Genomic DNA, 19,191 nt, shown 5'->3' on the forward strand with positions numbered 1-19,191 from the left:
TACTTGGGTTTTTCTCTGACACATAATAAAGGATGATGGAAATGATTTAAAATAGCCAAAGTAATTCACCAAAAACCTGTAACAATTGTAACAAATTCAGTTACCGTGTGATTGAGGGCAATGTGTTGTGATACATTTAGTAAAGAAAGAAAACCAAAAGCATGAATAAGTAGAAAAGTCTGTGAATTGTAAAAGTGATGTTAATGTTGAACCAGTTTTATTTAATGTTTTTGTATGTTTTCTATATAGTTAAATCTTTATGTTGCAAGATAACACAACGTAATCTGAATTTTAAATGTCTCAGTGGACAAAGATTATAGAAAGTAAAATTAGGAAATTTTCTGATAAGCTTTATTATAAGCAAACATAAGCAAAACACTCAGGGGTAAATAATAATAATCCAGAAGTGATTAGTTACTATAACTCAGGAAATGGGATGAAAAGTTTTATTGTGTGATACTGTGGTGGAGAATAATTTAAAAGAAGAGTAACATTTCCCTTGGATTAAGAATAATATTGGAAATATCAATTAGGTATTACATTAGACTGTAAATAACTGAGACATGAAAAATAGTAGCTTAACACATAAAGATTTATTCTCTTAAGATCCTTCTATGTTTCTACACCATCATGATTTTTATCTTCAAGTCACCTTTATAACCCAAGATGCTACAGAAGCACCTCTGTTTTGCTGTAGCCAATTGATTGAATCAACTCCCTTCAAACAAGCATCGTATTATGTGCCCCTTTGCATCTTCCAGTGTCAAATTTAATCACACCAACTGCAAGGCAGGCTAGGAAATGTAGTGTTTTATCTGGGTGGTGATGCACCCAGTTTGCAACTGGGGTTCTGTGACTGAGAAAAGAGAAAAGAAGAAATATTGAGAGGCAGCTAGTAACTTCTGTATTCCCAGGACTGAGGAAGGTATCTGGCCAATGGACAGTGCCCACGAAATGCTTAGGGACTGAAGGCTTCTTAATGTACTTTCCTTAAATAACTAACCCCTCTTTGCCTGACTAGTCTTTGAATCCCTAACCTCTCCCCTGGAACTGTTGGGTCTGATGCACTCAACCTGTTGCTATTCGTGAGGCCCTACCTTCCTTTCCTCTTCTACTTTCGTCCTTTTCAATATTTTCCCCACCATTCCCATCTTTATTTCCCCTCACTCCAATAGAGTTTTTTTTTTTCTTTTTTTTTTAAATCAGCCAGAGAACTCTCTAATTCTGACCATGGAGAATGATGGAAAAGATAAAATAAGAATTACCTAAGTAAACTGATCCAAATGAAATCCTGAATTTTCTTCCTTTTTCAATAACCTATGTTAGACCATAATTATCCTGGTGTTTATGTATCTTTCTTTTCTATTTTCTTAACCAATAGATACACAGAAGCTTAATTTTTGCTACATGAAGTGTGTGTGTGTGTGTGTGTGTGTGTGTGCGTGTATGACTTTGTTAGTATAATGGAAATGGAAATTATGCATGAGGGGGTAATGTGACCTTAACAAATATGGATAGTCCAATACATATTTTTGAGACAGGAGGGACGTTTTATGAATCTAATGTTTTTCAATACCACCTTAGAATATGAACTAGGAATTTGAATGTGTTTGTATTCATGAAATGAACATTACATCAATAATTTAAAATAATTTTAACTTTTAGAACCCTGGGTATGCTGGGCGCCAGGAACTACCAGAAAACTTAAAAATTCAGTTTAGAACTGTTGCTATGATGGTTCCAGATAGACAGGTAGGCACCGGGATTTGGAAGCATAATATGATTTATGTTCTTGTTTTTCTCTAAATTGTTGAAAAATCTCATGACCTTAATTTTCAGATCATTATGCGAGTTAAACTTGCAAGCTGTGGTTTTCTTGAAAACGTCGTCTTGGCTCAAAAGTTTTATGTTCTTTACAAACTCTGCGAAGAGCAACTTACCAAACAGGTAACTTTGTAAATCAATCTTTTCCCTACCTGTAGAACGTGATTTTTTTTAGTTGGCAGTTTTACCCTGATAGATGTTAATCAGTGAGTTAAAAAAAAAATCTCAACTCTTTTCTAAGATATATTTATAATTATGTATGTATGTGTTTTTAAATTTTTTTAGTTTGAAATGATTATGGAGTCTCAGTGAAGTTGCAAAGAAAGGTAGAGGAGGTCTTGTGAACCCTGCTTCCGCATGGTTGACATTTTGTAACAACAGTACAATTATAAATGACAAAACCGGAAAACAGATGTGGGTACAATCCACAGAGTTTAAGAGTTTGCCAGTTATGTATGCACATATGTAGTGTAGTGTAGTGTGTGTGTGTGTGTGTGTGTAGTACTATGCAGTTATGTCACGTGCAGATTCATGTAACCTCCACCTCGATCAGCAAACAGGACTGTTCTGTCTCTGCTACCCCTTCACAGCCACACCCACCACCCTTCCGAATCCCTAACCGCTCGCAGCCCCTATTTTCCCTCCATCTCTATAACTTTGTTATTCCAAGAATGTTATAGACATGGAATCACAGAGTGTGTAACCAACAGGGCAAATTTAAATCTGTTTACTGTGAGGCATCTGGGTGGCTCAGCCAGTTAAGTGTCTGGCTTCTGCTCAGGTCAGGATCTCATGGTTTGAGAGTTTGAGCCCTGTGTCAGTCTCTGCACTGACAGTGCGGAGCCTGCTTGGGATTCTCTCTCTCTCTCTCTCTCTCTCTCTCTCTCTCTCTCTCTCTGCTCCTACCCAACTTGTGTGCACGCCCTCTGTCTCTCAAAAATAAATACATAAACTTAAAACTAATCTGCAGTCAAAGGAAAGGTGAAAGACTTGAGCTCATAGAACTTTGAAGCTGAGCCCCTGCACACAGCAGCGTTTACAGATCAGCATATCCGCCTATGTGTATACAGTGGGTCTGCATTTAGGATTGGTCAATTAAACAATCTTTTCTCCCCCCATCTTAGGTTCATTACGACTTTGGGTTGAGAAATATCCTATCTGTCTTGAGGACACTCGGATCTCAAAAAAGAGCCAGACCAGAAGACAGTGAACTAAGCACTGTCATGAGAGGACTGAGAGATATGAACCTTTCCAAACTGGTATCCTTCCCTTCCCTGAACTCACTTCTCCTTCAGTATCCTTCCCTTCCCTGAACTTGCTTCTCCTTCAAGATTCTCACCTGTTCTTTCCCCCACTTAGCCGAAATGCGGGGGTTTGGCTCAGCTGGAGCTGAGCATTAGTAACGACAGGGACAGTGGGTATGTGAAGCTAGCCCTGTGCTTCCAGAAGACAAAAAGTCTGTGACCTTGTATACCCAACATGGCCCCTTACCACTTGTGAACCATAAAACCATTGGTGGGTTCTGGCCCCCAAATTTCAGTCCAGACTTCTTTTTTGTTTTTTTATAATTGTGTCTTTAAAAAAATATTTTTTATTTATTTTTGAGAGAGAGAGAGAGAATATGAGCAGGAGAGAGGTGGGGGAGGGGCGCGGTGGGGATAGAGGATGTGAAGCCGGCTCTGTGCTGACAGCAGAGAGCCTGGTGCGGGGCTCAAACTCACGACCTGTGAGATCATGGCCTGAGCTGAAGTTGGACACTCAACCAACTGAGCCACCCAGGAGCCCCTTAGTCCAGTCTTCTACTATTATTTAGAATGTAACACAAATTCTAAACATGAAAGTCCAGGTTTCTTGGATTCACAGAGAACTATGAGAACTTTTGCTTTCTCAGAACACGTCTGAACTTACTTCAGCTATGTCTCTCCCCCGCCATCGACACCATTTCTGTTTTCCAAAAGTGCACTGAAAGTTTGCCATGAAGATGATAATAATTATCTTGCTGCTTTCACGCTTGTCACAATTATAGCCAGGTTCTTTGAAGTAGCTGACGGACAGGCGTGCGTGGGATTTATTCAAGGGCTTTTATGTGTTACATATTGTGTCAATGCCCTGGGAATACAATGTTGAGGAAGAAGTGGTTCTTAGGAAGCTCAGTTCTAGTTATAGAAACTAACAACTAACACCTGTGTAGTTCTTTAGTATTACAAAGCTTTTTCAGGGGTATTGTGTTGTTTGAGTCTCACAGCAACACTGTGGGATACGAATGGCTCGTGTTCTTATTGCCATCTTACTTATGAGGGAACCAAGTTCGAAGGACTCAGCCACAATTATGGTCAGTTGAGAAGCTGGAACAAAAATCCACAAAACTTTCTGATGTCAAATCCTCTGTCCCTTCTAGTACACCTTAGCGCCTCCCTTGGTAATAGTGTATTCTTGAAACAGCTACAAGAGAATTCCAGAAGGTGTCGGAAGAGTCCCAGAGGATAAGGAGAAATCAGAAGGGGGCAGCAGCTGGGAATGGGGTGATGGAGACGTTAAAGACGTAGCAAATGAGGATTAGGGTCAGTTGACTGAAACCTACGGCTTATTAAGGATGGCAGAACACTGCTCTGATGGAGTGTTCCAGCCAATGTTGGATGAGCCGGGCAGTTTAAATGAAATTTTAATTTTATAATTAAATATAATTTTAATAGTTCTATTTTCATGGGGTTGGGACTACTAATTGCATATTTTTAAGGTTAATGCATACACCTGTTTGTGACATGCAGCACATTCATGATAAAGTAGTGAGATCAAACCTTGAAGCCGCAGATTGTAGAGGATGTTGAATGCCAAAGAGCTTTGGGTACGATGCTATAGGTAACGTGGATTCAGTGGTGGTGTTCGGGACTTGGGTCTACAGGACCCAAGTCTGGTTAGGAGAGTAATACATGATTTTCTGGGCATGCAGTGATAGTAAGGTGCCATGAGCTTTGTAACTGGTCAGTAATTATTTATTGACTGAAGAAGTAAATTTATTCTCTGCCGTCTTAGGTTGATGAAGACGAACCCCTGTTCCTCAGCTTAATCAATGACCTGTTTCCAGGACTGCAGCTGGATAGTAGTACGTATGCGGAGCTGCAAGCTGCAGTGGCCAACCAGGTTCAGATAGAAGGTTTGATTAACCACCCGCCCTGGAATCTCAAACTTGTGCAGGTAAACAAATTTTAATCTGTTATGCTAAGTGTGCGTTGTTAAAGATCGCCATTTGAAGAGAAGAGCTCAGGATATTAGTCTTAATGTAAATGCTGAAACTAAATTAATTTTTTAATGGTTATTTTTGAGAGAGAGAGAGAGAGAGACAGAGTTTGAGTGGGGGAGGGAGGGAGAGAGAGAGAGAGAGAGAGACAGACAGACAGACAGACAGAACCCAAAGCAGGCTCGAGGCTCTGAGCTGTCAGCACAGAGCCTAACGCAGGGCTCAGACTCACAAACTGTGAGATCATGACCTGAGCCGAAGTTGGACGCTTAAACCACTGAGCCACCCAGGCGCCCCTGAAACTAAATTAAAACACATCATTGCAAGAAGAGTCCTCAGGAGGATGTGTTGGCCCCAGAGAGATAGTATGGCATTACCCTGCCTGGCAAGAAACAAGCTGTAATTTACTACCTAGAGCTGGTATTAGGGCAGGTGGTAACTAGAATCTCAAGAACAGTTAGGAGAGGGTGACAGGTTATATAAAAAGCCGGGGAGATGGAATGATCTCACAACCTTCTTGTGTCAGTCTGGCAATATCACTCATAGCTGGGTACCTTCATGGGCATGGAGCCCGAGGAATCTGGGAGTGTTACTTTGCTTCTGTTTTGTGTGTGGTCAAGTTCACGCCTACCCTAACATCTAAATCCTTTGCCTGTGTCTCTTGGTATCTTTTTGCTCATTACATTTCATCCTTGTCAACCACCCACCAGTTAATCAGCAGAGGCAAGAAGGATTGGCAGAGATGCAGGAAGAAATCTCTATGGGCCTGATGTTTCAGGGGTATTTTCTAGGGCATTTGGAAATGAAGGAGCTGAAATTATGGAAAACGTTAAAAACTGCATGGGGAAAATAACAATTTTTATTTTAACTTGCCGGATAATAAGAAGTGCAAGTATATGAGACACATTCAAATTTTACAGGGAAATATATGAGGAAAAGTTTAAGTATTTTTCATCATCCATGTATTGAAAACCATTAAACACTTCTTTTAATTTCTGGGAAACTTTCCCAAATCTGTATGATATACATACTGAGTATACTGAGTACTAAAATCGTAGTCATTTCAATGGGTAGGGAACTAGAATATTGTCTTGTTACTCAGTGTCAACAGTGTTACTCTTGAATATAATGTTATGGGTAGTGTCTCTATTGCTTTTAAACTATGGGTTACTGTAGTAATACATTTCTACCTAAAATGTTAGAAAAATTTAAATTCTGCCTCCTACAAGGTGTAAGTTTTTTTTTTTTTTTTTTTTTTTTTTTTTTTTTTTTTTTTTTGAGAGAGAGAGAGAGGAGAAGAGGGGCAGAGGAGAGAGAGAGAGGTTCTTAAGTAGGGTGGAACTTGATCCCATGACCCTGGGATCATGACCTGAGCCAAAATCAAGGGTCTGATGCTCAACTGACTGAGCCACCCAGCCACCCAGCTGCTAGCTTTTAACTTCTTATTTTTATTAAGAAAACAATAGAGAGGATGTTGTAACAGATACCATCTAGTTCTTAGCACATCTCCTTGAATCTCTTTTACCGTAACTATGTGCCCCTTCCCAGGCTATTCTAATAGCCCATATTCACTATTCTCTTCCAGAGGATTGAAGCCACTTTGTTAGCAGGCACAAATAGCAGTTAGTTAAGGACTGATGGGTGATGGAGTAGGAAATTCAAGTTCCCCTGCTTCCAGGTGGAATAAATGCAGGTGTAACTTACATTCCAGAGTACCCCCCAGGAACAGTGTTCAGGCTTCCCTGTACAGGATTTTGTCCTCAATAACACCTTCCCTGACTTCCCTTTTCTGTCTCGCGTCCCCCACTCCCTTATCAGTTTCTCCTGGGAGTACTTCTTGAATAAATAAATCACTCATCTCAAGCTGGTCTTCCCCGTGATGGTTTGTGTTGCTGCTTTCCACCACCAGGGGGCGACATCATCACATTGAATACAGAGAAAGCGTGTGAGTGGAAAAACTTCTGCATCAGCAAGCCAAAATCACAAGGAATAGTAGTTTGAGAAGCAAAAACTAGATCCTGAGTTCATTATTTCCAAAACGTAATGCAAGTACCACATTGTCATAGTTTTCTCACTTAACGTTATTTTATAATGTGGTGCTAACTGGCTAGCCACGTCTAGTAAAAAAAAAAAAAATACCACTTTTTTTCTCATCCCTTAGTGAACTAGTTACTTTTTTTTAAATTTTTTTGAACGTTTATTTATTTTTGAGACAGAGAGAGACAGAGCATGAACGGGGGAGGGGCAGAGAGAGAGGGAGACACAGGATCTGAAACAGGCTCCAGGCTCTGAGCTGTCAGCACAGAGCCCGACGCGGGGCTCGAACTCACATACCGCGAGATCATGACCTGAGCCGAAGTCGGTCGCTCAACGGACTGAGCCACCCAGGCGCCCCTGAACTAGTTACTTTTAATAGCTTATTGAAAGCTTTTTAAATTTCAGCACGCTGCTATGAGTGTCAGCAAGAGACTCATTAGTTCCATTTTTCAATTGCTTGCTTCATTGTGCAGTTATATGAGACGTCTCTGGTCCGTCATGGTTTGATGACTCTGGGGCCCAGTGGTTCTGGGAAGACGACTGTCATAACAATCCTGATGAAGGCATTGACTGAGTGCGGAAGACCTCACAGAGAGATGCGAATGAATCCCAAAGCGATTACCGCGCCTCAGATGTTTGGCAGACTGGACACCGCTACTAATGACTGGACAGATGGGATTTTTTCTACTCTGTGGAGAAAAACATTAAAAGCTAAAAAAGGTACACCTCAACTCTCCTTTGTGAAGCTTCCCCCTCCCCCCCCGTCAGTTTATTAATAACACAACGTTTAATTTTTTTACAGGTGAAAAGTGATTTTCCCTTTTAATTATTTGCAGGTGAAAACATTTTCCTCATTTTAGATGGCCCCGTGGATGCCATTTGGATCGAGAACCTAAATTCTGTGTTGGATGACAATAAAACTCTCACGTTAGCTAATGGAGATCGCATTCCCATGGCTCCGAATTGCAAGCTTTTGTTTGAAGTCCACAATATTGAGAATGCTTCCCCTGCCACAGTTTCCAGGATGGGCATGGTCTATATCAGCAGCTCTGCGCTCAGCTGGAGGCCGATATTGCAGGTGGGGACAGGAGACCCACGCCAGTGTGTGCTCAGCGGCTACCCGGGGTTCACATCCTTGGGAAACTGAGGTTCTGTCTCTTTGCTGCAGGCGTGGTTGAAGAAGCGCACCGCGCAGGAAGCTTCTGTATTCCAGACTCTGTATGATAAAATATTTGAAGATATATATACATTCATGAAACTGAACCTCAATCCAAAAATGCAGCTCCTGGAGTGCAACTATATCATGCAGGTAAGACTGTGGACATTCTCTATGTAGACTGGAGACGTTTCCCCCTCCCCCCTGCCCAGCCCACTTGCAGTTTAGAGGCATCTGAAATAGAAAATTCCCGCAGTCCATAGAAATATTTTTATGATATGGCTGTGAAGGCTTGGAGAAGTTGGATTCCTATTAAAGATTTCGTTAATGTTGTTACTGCCATCTGTTTTATTGTTTTCTCTTCCCAAGGGTGGGTGTTGTCAGGGGAACAGGTATGAACTGTCTTCCCCACCATCAAGGTTAGTAACCTTCCCGGAAAGTGCATCCAATCATGACAGTAGACTAACTAACTAAGTAAAGCAGACTGTTCTACTGAAAAGCGCAAAAAGGGAGCTGGTAACAAGCAAGAAGATTCGAATGGCAATGTCATCTCAGCATTGCATATTTACAGAATACCAGACTGGGAAAACCTTTAAACAATTTTCCTAGTAGTCTCTAGCTTTGTGTGTATGTCTTTTCCGCCTCCCTCCGCCCCCTCAGCTTTTCTTAACAGTCTTCGGAGAAAACAGAACGAATCATAGATTTTGAAGGGCTCTCCTGCTTCTAGGCTATAGGTGACCTTTCAGTATCCAATCTGGTGCTTTGATTTTCTCTTAGTTTAATAATGGATACCGGTCAGTGAGGATGGGTAGGTTAGAAGTAATGCATGAGACCCAAATCAATTAATTATTTAGTAATTACTTTAAAATGCATAACAGAAGTGAACATCTTATCTTGAATTAATTTTGTTTTGAAAGACTGAGGATGTCTTGCTGTAGATACATTTCTTTCTGATGCTGGATGGGGGGGTGGTGGTGCACTTTTCTTTAAATGAGTAGGTAGCAAATATTTAAGCAAATATTTGCACAACTGCCTGTCTCAACACTGACACCTGCTGTTGTATTGCAAAGGCAGCCAGACACAATGCCTACATGAATGAGTGTGACTGTGTTTCAGTAAAACTTTATTTGCCAAGCAGGTGGCTGGCCCCTGGGGCCACAGTCTGCTGAGCCCTGCAAAAAGTTAAAGAGAAATGCAGTCTCTGATGTAGGAAATTTGGAGCCTGCTTCAGATTCTGTGTCTCCCTCTCTCTCTGCCCCTCCCCTACTCATGCTCTGTCTCTCTCTGTCTCTCTCAAAAATGAATAAACGTAAAATAAATTAGAGAGAGAGAGACTTAAAATACAAATCGACAATAAAATGATAAGTTAGGAGAGAGATAAAGGAAATTAAGGTGTTCAAAGGTCATTGGATATACAAGATAGGAATAAAGGGTTTATCTTTATCTTTCATTACCCGTGTATGCAGGATATACTGTCTAGGTAAGCATTAGAACACAGAAATTGAGTGCAGTGTATAGGTAGTAAACAAACAAAAGGAAGAAGTCAATCTTCTCAGGAAATAGGAAGAAAGCTACAACACATGTGTGCTCAGCAAACGGTAAGGAAATGGAGGTGTTAGAGGTCTGAGAAAATGAAGAAAGTATGAAACAGTCATCTCACAGAGAACGAGCCTGAATGGGAGCTGAGGTCCGTGATGATGATTTAAGTTTATTTATCTATTTTTGAGAGAGAGAAAGAGAGAGCAGGGGAGGGGCAAGGAGAGAGGAAGAGAGAGAGAGAGAGAGAGAGAGAGAGAGAGAGAGAGAGAGAGAATCCCAAGCAGGCTGTGCACTGTTAGCACAGAGCCCGACTCCTGGCTCAATCCCACAAACCAGGAGATCATGACCTGAGCTGAAATCAAGAGTTTTAGTCAGTCAGTTTAACTGACTGAGCCACCCGGGCAGCCCCATGGTCATGATTTTAAAATGAAGCCAGAATTGTGTGGTTTTCTCCAGCCAAGCTTAGCCTCATAGGTGCAGGTGGGTGGAGAGCAGGCCGAGTTTCAACAAGGCTTTAATGGGGTTATGGCTTTCACAGGTGAGTAGAGGGTGTATGTCACAGTGATTATAGTGATGGGTCCTGGAATTCCAGCTAGGAAAGAAAGGAAGTGAGGAAATGAGAGGAAATGAGGGATAGTTTAATGATGGCAGGAACTATGGATCGTGGTAGCTCTCTCTCAAATCTGGGAAGTGGAGGGAATAAGCTAGAAAGGGTGGATATGGTAATCAGAGAATAAAATGCTTGAAACTGAGATAATGAAGGGGTCGCAGTTCTCGATAATAACAAGGTGTAGGTATGACTGCACGAATGGCTAAAAACCGTTTATTCATTTTTGAGAGACAGAGTATGAGTGAGGGAGGGGCAGAGAGAGAGAGAGGGAGACAGAATCTGGAGCAGGCTCCAGGCTCTGAGCTGTCAGCACAGGGCCCAACACGGGGCTCAAACCCACAAACAGTGAGATCATAACCTGAGCTGAAGTTGGATGCTTAACCGACTGACCCACCCAGGTGCCCCTGAAATAAATATTTTTAAATGATAATATATTTGAAAGAAGGGAAGAAAAAAACCCTATCTCCAGATATTGCTTGATCACTGTCCAACAGCAGACAGCATTTAGAGAAAGGTCATCCTGGTTTAAAAAGTCTGCGTGGGGGCCGCCTGGGTGGCTCAGTCGGTTGAGCGACCGATTTCGGCTCAGGTCATGATTTCACGGTTCGTGAGTTTGAGCCCCACATTGGGCTCTGTGCTGACAGCTCAGAGCCTGGAGCTGGCTTCTGATTCTGTGTCTCCCTCTCTCTCTGCCCCTCCTCCACTCATGCTCTGTCTCTCTCTGTCACAGAAATAAGTAAACATAAAAAAAAAATAAAAGAAAAAAAAAAGTCTGCCTGGACTAGCAGAAAAGATGCCACAATGGAAATCAGAGGGTGTGGTTTCTGTCCCTAGCTCATGTGACTAACCTCACTGAGCTTCAGTTTCCTCATCTGAAAAGTAAAGGGCCTAAGTAAAATAGATGTTTACTTTCTTCTTCTTCTTTTTTTTTTTTTTCCCTTTTAGACTAGATGTTTTCTAGGTATTTTCTGGATCTAAAGTTTAGTTACTCCAAAACGTTAATTTTTTTTTTATTTCAAAAATTTGAACACCAAAATTTATTTTATTATATTTCAAATATTTTCAGTCTCTCACTCTACTGGAAGGTTTAATTCCCTCCAAAGAAGAAGGTGGTATTTCATGTGTCGAACATCTTCATAAATTATTTGTGTTTGGCCTAATGTGGAGTTTAGGAGCCCTTTTGGAATTGGAAAGCAGAGAAAAGCTTGAGGCCTTTTTACGAAGTCATGGAAGCAAGTTAGACTTGCCAGAAATACCTAAAGGCACAAATCAGACCATGTATGAGTTTTATGTTACTGATTATGGTAAGTACAGTGACTTACACTTGAAATGAGATGATCTCTTTTTCAATGAGAAAAATATAAACTTTCATAAACTCTTCTATAGGGGAATATTAAGCCGATTATAAATAACTTGATTGCTAATAACATTTTTAAAAAGCGTAGATGCAGGGGCGCCTGGGTGGCGCAGTCGGTTAAGCGTCCGACTTCAGCCAGGTCACGATCTCGCGGTCCGTGAGTTCAAGCCCCGCGTCAGGCTCTGGGTTGATGGCTCAGAGCCTGGAGCCTGTTTCCGATTCTGTGTCTCCCTCTCTCTCTGCCCCTCCCCCGTTCATGCTCTGTCTCTCTCTGTCCCAAAATAAATAAACGTTGAAAAAAAAAAAAATTAAAAAAAAAAAAAAAAAAGCATAGATGCAAAAAATAGTGGAACTTTGCATATCGACCATGCTGGAAACTGGTAAGAGACTCTTGGCTTCTCCTCTTTTTGGAGTGGCCTAAGTGAAATCTTGTACAAATAAGTTGGCAATACCTCTCACATCATGTACATCCTGGTGCTTGAAGAGAAAGGCAGCAGTGTAGAGAACATAGATTACCCTCATGATGAAGTAACAGATCAATCCCACAACTTCCCTGTTGGAAATGTCGGAATAATGAGAGAATGAACCAAGCATATGGGTCCTTCTTACCTGCAGCAGACTGGGCACAGTCCGGTGCTGTCACCTCAGCCCCCAGCCTCCTGTGTGTGGCAGGGCCCAGCTTCCCTGTCTCTAAGAGAAATACCCTTGAGTTTGGCGCCCTTTATCCGGAGCGTAGCTCCCAACTCTTCTAAACTCCAGAGAAGATGAAACATGCTTCCTAAAAACTGTATTGACCTCTGATTCTTCCTAAAACCCCAAAGCAGCAAAAGCATTTTTTAAAAGTTTATACATTTATTATTTCTGAGAGAGAGAAAGAGAGAGCGCAAGCAGGGTGAGGGGCAGAGACAGAGGGAGACACTGGATCCAAAGCAGGCTCCAGACTCTGAGCTGTCAGCACAGAGCCCGACAGGGGGCTCAGACCCACAGACCATGAGATCGTGACCTGAGGTGAAGTCAGACGCTTAACTGACTGAGCCACCCAGAATCCCTGCATTTGTTGTTTTTGTTTTAATGCATAAAATCAGAACAGGACACTGGATGGCAACAAAAGCATTTTGAAAGCAAGAAAGCAGAAAGGTAAGTGGCACTTGATTTGGCACACGGGGCAAGGTAAGTCCTAAACTGGCAGGGGGAAGAGTTGAGAGGCAATGTAATGTATGCCGCAGAACCTTCCCATGGCTCGGGAAATGGAAACTGGGGTGAGGGCAGAGGTAAAAACCAGAGTGCTGCTTGTAAGTCTGTTTAAGAAACAGAACCTCCAGGTCCTCTTTCCAAAATCACACTGGTAGATAATAGCACTCACCTCACACTGGCCAAACACGGAAGAATTGGTGTTTAGAGAGTGTGAAACACAGAATTGCCTAGAGTTGGAGGATACTGGACACATTTGAGAGTGGAAGAATCATACTGAAAATAGGGAGTAAGTGAAAGTTGGTGTTTTTTTTTTTTTTATTTTTTTAATGTTTATTTTTGAGACAGAGAGAGACAGAGCATGAACAGGGGAGGGTCAGAGAGAGGGAGACACAGAATCTGACACAGGCTCCAGGCTCTGAGCGGTCAGCACAGAGCCCAACGCGGGGCTTGAACTCACAGACCGTGAGATCATGACCTGAGCCGAAGTCGGACGCTTAACCGACTGAGCCACCCAGGTGCCCCTAAAGTTGGTGTTTTAAAGGCCTTTATAAAGAGACTGAGATGAAGTGAACTTTTTTTCAGCTGGGCATTTTTAATCAGAATGATTAAATTAATTCTATGTGTGATAAGATGCTATTAAAGATTTGGGTTCATAAAAGGGAGCTCTAACTCCAAATGCAAACTAACGATGAAATGCATCCTTAAATCTACTTATGAATTCTGTTACAATCCAGAAACAATCAAAAGATGGGGGTTTTTAATTTTTTTTTTAACATTTTATTTTATATTTTGAGACACAGAGAGAAACACAAGTCCCAGCAGGGGAGGGGCAGAGAGAGAGGGAGAGATAGTGGGAGACAGAATCCAAAGCAGGCTCCAGGCTCTGAGCTGTCAGCACACAGCACGATGCAGGGCTCGAACCCACAAATGTGAGATCATGACCTGAGCCAAAGTTGGATGTTCAGCCGACTGAGCCACCCAGCTGCCCCAAAAGATGGTTTTTTTAAGAGATCAATAAAATTGATACATCTCTTACCAGAGATATCAGAGGAAATAGAGAAGACATAAATTACTGCTGTTCAGAATCAAAGAGGGAACATCCCTACAGGCCGTATAGACATTAAAAAATAAGGAAATACTAGAAACAATGTTTTCAAGGTATGTTTGATGATGAAACAGACATGTTTAGATAAAAAAGACAAATTCCTTGAAAGGTACAAACTACTAAACCTCATCAAGAAGAAATAGACATCCTACATATCCCCAGACTCACCAAAAATGTATAGTTAAAAACCTTTCTGCAAAGAAAACTCCAGGCCCAGATGGCTTTATTGGTGAATTCTACCAAGTACTTAAGGAAGAAATAATACCAATGGTACAAAAACTGCTTCTAAGACATTAAACGTAAGGAAGAAATACATCCCAGACCGTTTATAAAGATGATGTTATCTTGATATCAAAACCAGAGAAAGGCATTATAATAAAAGTAGACTGTAGAGCAGTATGTCTTAGGAACAATGACCCATATTTCTTTCCTTTCCCTTTTTAAATTTTAAATAGCTTCCACACCCAATGTAGGGATTGATCTCATGACCCTGAGGTTAAGAGTTGTATGTCCTAACCAGCTGAGCCAGCCAGGTGCCCTGACACACATTTCTTAATAAAATTTTAACAGGTAAAGTCCAAGTGAGCATTTATTCTATGAATTGAAGGTTGGAGTAACATTGAAAAAGCAATAAATTTATTTTGCCATGTTAACAGACTAAAAGCCAAACACATCATCAGTCCTCTAAATAGATGCAGAAAAAGCATTTGACAAAATTTAACACCATTTCATGGTGAAACTCTCAGTAAACTAGGAATAGGAGCTTTATAATTTTGACAAAGAGCATCTACAGAAAAGATAACATTTATACTTACTTATTGGTGAAATATTGAATATTTCCTTGCCAAGATTAGAAATAGGACACGGATGTTCTTTCTCATCACTGCTATTCAACATTGTACTAGAAGGTCTAATCAGTGCAGTAAGTCAATAAATAAACAAACAAAAACATACAAATAAAGTATCTACAGATTAGAAAAGAACAAATATACCTCTATTTGTAGACAATATGACCATTTGTATAGAATCCTCAAAAAAGTGTTTAAAACCAGTGAATTAGTTTAGCAAGGTCATAGGATAAAAGGACAATGTACAACAATAAGTTGTACTTCTATATGCTCACAACAAACAATTAAAAATTGGAATTTTAATATACTATTTAAAAGAGTATCCAAAACTTCAGCAACCATAGAGTTAATATGGATTGCTATGTGGAGAAGATGTTATATACGAACCTAATGGTAACCACAAATCAAAAACCAGTGATAGATATGCAAAAAATAAAGAGAAAGGAGTCCAAATATATCACTAAATAAAGCCAACAAGTTATGAAAGAGAAGAAAGGATCAGAGAAAAACTACAAAAACAACCATAAAACGAGTAACAAAATGGCAATAAATACATATCAATAATTACTTTGAATGTAAATGGACTAAATGCTCCAATCAAAAGACATAGGGAGACAGAGTGGATAAAAACAAAAACAAAAACAAAAAAAACCCAAGGTCCATCTATATGCTGCCTATAAGAGACTCATTTTAGACCTAAAGATATCTGCAGATTGAAAGTGAGGGGATGGAGCACCATCTAGCATGTTAATGGACATCAAAAGAAAACCAGAATAGCCATACTCATATCAGACAAACTAGATTTTAAACCAAAGACTGTAACGAGATGAAGGAGGGGCATTATATCATAATGAAGGGGTCTACCCATCAAGGAGATCTAACAATTGTAAATATTTATTCACCCAATATATGAGCACCCAAATCCTTAAAACCGTTAATAACAAACATGAAGGAACTAATCGATAATAATACAATAATAGTAGGGGACTTTAATACCCCACAAACTTTGATGGACAGATCATCCAAACAGAAAATCAACAAGAGAACAGTGGCTCTGAATGACACACTAGACCAGATGGATTTAATAGATATATTCAGAACATTCCATCCTAAAACAACAGAATACACATTCTTTTTGAGTGCACATGGAATATTCTCCAGAATAATAACATATTAACAAGGTAGCAAATGACATATCTGAAAAAGGGTCGGTACCCAAAATATATAAGGAACTGATACAAGTTAACACACACAAAAACAAATAATCCAATTCAAAAATGGGCAGAAGGCATGAACAGACATTTCTCCAAAGAAGACATATAGGTTGCTAACAGATACATGAAAAAATGTTCAACATCACTGATTATCAGGGAAATATAAATCAAAACTACAATTAGATAGCACCTCACACCTGTCAGAACAACTAAAATCAACAGCCCAAGAAACAACAGGTGTTGGCGAGGATGTGGAGAAAAGGGAAACCTCTTGCACTGTTGATAGGAATGCAAACTGGTGTAGCCACTGTGGAAAACAAACAGTATGGAGGTTCCTCAAAAATTTTTAAATAGAACTATCCTATGATCCAGCAATTGCACTACTGGGTATTTACCCCAAAAATGTAAGAACACTAATTCAAAGGGATACATGCATCCCTATGTTTATTACAGCATTATTTATAATAAATTATGGAAGCAGCCCATGTGTTCATTGACAGATGAATGGATAAAGAAGAAATGGTATATAGATATACAATGAAATATTATTCAGCCATAGAAAGAATGAAATTTTGCCATTTGCAATGACATGGATGGAAATAGAGAGTATAATGCTAAGCAAAATAAGTTAGAGAAAGACAAAGACCATAGGATTTCACTCAGGCATGGAATTTAAGAAACAAAACAAATGAGCAGAGGGGAAAAAGAAAGACAAACCAAGAAACAGATCTTAACTGTAGAGAATAAACTGATGGTTATGGGGGCGGGAGGAGACAGATGGGGGGATGGTTGAAAAAGGTGATGGGGATTAAGGAGGGCACTTGTCATGATGAGCACTGGGTGATGTATGGAACTGTGGATTCACTATATTGTACACTGGAAACAAACATAACACTCTATGTTAACTATACTGGAATTAAAATTAAAAAAATAAAAAATATATCTGATAAAACAATTCAATCCAGAAAACATAAAGGACTCTTGCCATTCCATAATAGTGGTTAGACAGCCAAGCCAAAATTTTTTAAATGGGCACTATAATTAAATAGATGCTTGGCCAAAGAAGATTTTAAAATGGTGAAAAAATACATGAAAAGATATTCAACATCATTGGTTATTGAGGAAATGCAAACTGAAACTAGAATGGGCTATGATTACACAGCCACTACAATGATTGCCATATGAAAAGATTGATAATACCAAATATCAGCAAGAATGTGTAATAACTGGGACTCTCATATACTACTCTGTGGGATAGCCACTTTGGAAAAACAGTTTATCAGTTTCTTAAAAGTTAACACCTACACTTGCCAAATGACTTGTTATTTTGCAAGGAAATTTGAGACTGAGGTTATTCCTCCAGTGATGAATATTTTCTTTGCTACTCTCAAATGTGTGAGCCTCTGCTCTGTTTTCATGCATTCTGTGTACACAGTAACTCTTTTGGTACAATCCTGAATCATAGTGTAATATTCCTGAAAAGCCAGTTAAAATGAACAATACGATACCAACAATAAAAGTAATTTATGGCAACAGTGTGAACATCTCTGACCAAGTTTGCCTAGCCAATGGTGGTTATAAGTCTTTGTAGATTGTAAGGCACATTCCACATATGCTAAATGTAAATACAATTTTTTTTTATAATTGAAGAAATGTGGTAAAAATAATTCTTATACCAATAATATCCATCAGTAAATTATGGGCTATCTAAAATCAGTTAATAAATTAGTAGTTACTGTTAAGTCAATAGGCTGAGCACTTTATTAACTAGTTTCAGGGCTAGATTTGTTTTCCCCATTTCTCATGGCAAACATTCTATGTCCACTAACCCCTTTTTGGTCTTCCTTATCCTTTCAGTTGATGGGGCTTCCCTACTAGATATTAAACATGTCATTGGTTTTACCAGTAGCCAGTTCTAATTCCCTTTCAGGCCAGATCTCTCTAGATGAGTGATTTAGAAATTTAAAAACTGGCTTTGTGAAGGGGCAAAATGAATTTAAATGATCAAATGCCATATATATTAGATAAGCAGATATGTTCACATATTTTTGGAAAATGGTTTAAATGTCCATGTGATTCTGTTGGGTGTTTATGGCATTTGCATTTTTATATTTTGAGATACTTTTCAAAGAGTGCAGTTTTATTAAGTTGAATTTTTACTTACTGTATAGGTGATTGGGAACACTGGAATAAGAAACTACAGCCATATTATTATCCAACTGACAGTATTCCAGAATATTCATCAATTTTGGTTCCAAATGTTGACAATATTAGAACAAATTTTTTGATAGACACCATTGCAAAACAATATAAAGTAAGTTTGATAGTTTCTTAGCTGATCACAAACCTGTATGAAACACATCCCTTTTCACACGGTACAGATAGAAAAATTAAATTCCAGCACAAGGGGCCGGAAGTGGTGCCATTTAAGGGAAACACGTTTGGCGAATGAACCCCAGGATACACTCCAATTCAGTATCCCCTGAACTTCTGACTTCCGGCTTGCTAAGGAAAGCTGTCATATGCTCACAAAGTCCCTCATTCTCTCGTGGTCACGTGAATATTTGCCCATTCTTTCTTCCAGCACAGTTGTAGTACACATTTCACATTTAAATTTTTAATTGAACTAGGATTTATTTTGATGTGGGTCTAATTCTAGAAAGTAATTAAAAATTAGTCATATGAATTTTTAGAATGAAAAATGGCTCCTAGAGCCATAAGGCATTTAAAACCAAACACAACCCCTTTCACCATGACTATTCTATTACTGCAGGCTGTTTTGCTCACGGGAGAGCAGGGGACTGCGAAAACTGTAATGATTAAAGCCTATTTGAAAAGATACGATCCTGAAGTACAGTTATCCAAAAGTCTAAACTTTTCATCTGCCACAGAACCAGTCATGTTCCAGGTAAAACCCATCACTTGCTGAGGTAATCAACATCTTAAATGTTTTGAGTGGTGTTTACAGTAAAATGTGTATGCATATAAAAGCTGGTGTGTGTGTGTGTGTGTGTGTGTGTGTGTGTGTGTGTGTATAGGAAATGGGGCTGCACCTGGCATTCAGCTATT

General features: G+C 39.7%; 1 protein-coding gene across 5 annotated transcripts in view; it reads left to right on the forward strand.

Annotated features, from left to right (window-relative positions):
* The window catches only part of DNAH8 (dynein axonemal heavy chain 8), a 347,525-nt gene that overhangs the window by 167,493 nt on the left and 160,841 nt on the right, over positions 1 to 19,191 (forward strand). For 4 of the 5 annotated variants that reach the window (XM_086706753.1, XM_086706756.1, XM_086706754.1 and 1 more), the window contains 10 exons: positions 1,666 to 1,752; positions 1,840 to 1,947; positions 2,949 to 3,083; positions 4,858 to 5,019; positions 7,573 to 7,819; positions 7,936 to 8,177; positions 8,268 to 8,408; positions 11,471 to 11,708; positions 18,294 to 18,436; positions 18,896 to 19,030. In XM_086706753.1, coding sequence (XP_086562879.1) covers positions 1,666 to 1,752; positions 1,840 to 1,947; positions 2,949 to 3,083; positions 4,858 to 5,019; positions 7,573 to 7,819; positions 7,936 to 8,177; positions 8,268 to 8,408; positions 11,471 to 11,708; positions 18,294 to 18,436; positions 18,896 to 19,030 — 1,638 coding nt within the window. The remainder of the gene's footprint in view (positions 1 to 1,665; positions 1,753 to 1,839; positions 1,948 to 2,948; positions 3,084 to 4,857; positions 5,020 to 7,572; positions 7,820 to 7,935; positions 8,178 to 8,267; positions 8,409 to 11,470; positions 11,709 to 18,293; positions 18,437 to 18,895; positions 19,031 to 19,191) is intronic. The other variant, XM_086706755.1, reaches the window with a different exon arrangement.

The sequence above is a fragment of the Puma concolor genome, chromosome B2, assembly GCF_028749965.1.
Source record: "Puma concolor isolate L17-30 chromosome B2, mPumCon1.1.hap2, whole genome shotgun sequence".
Lineage (NCBI taxonomy): Eukaryota > Metazoa > Chordata > Mammalia > Carnivora > Felidae > Puma > Puma concolor.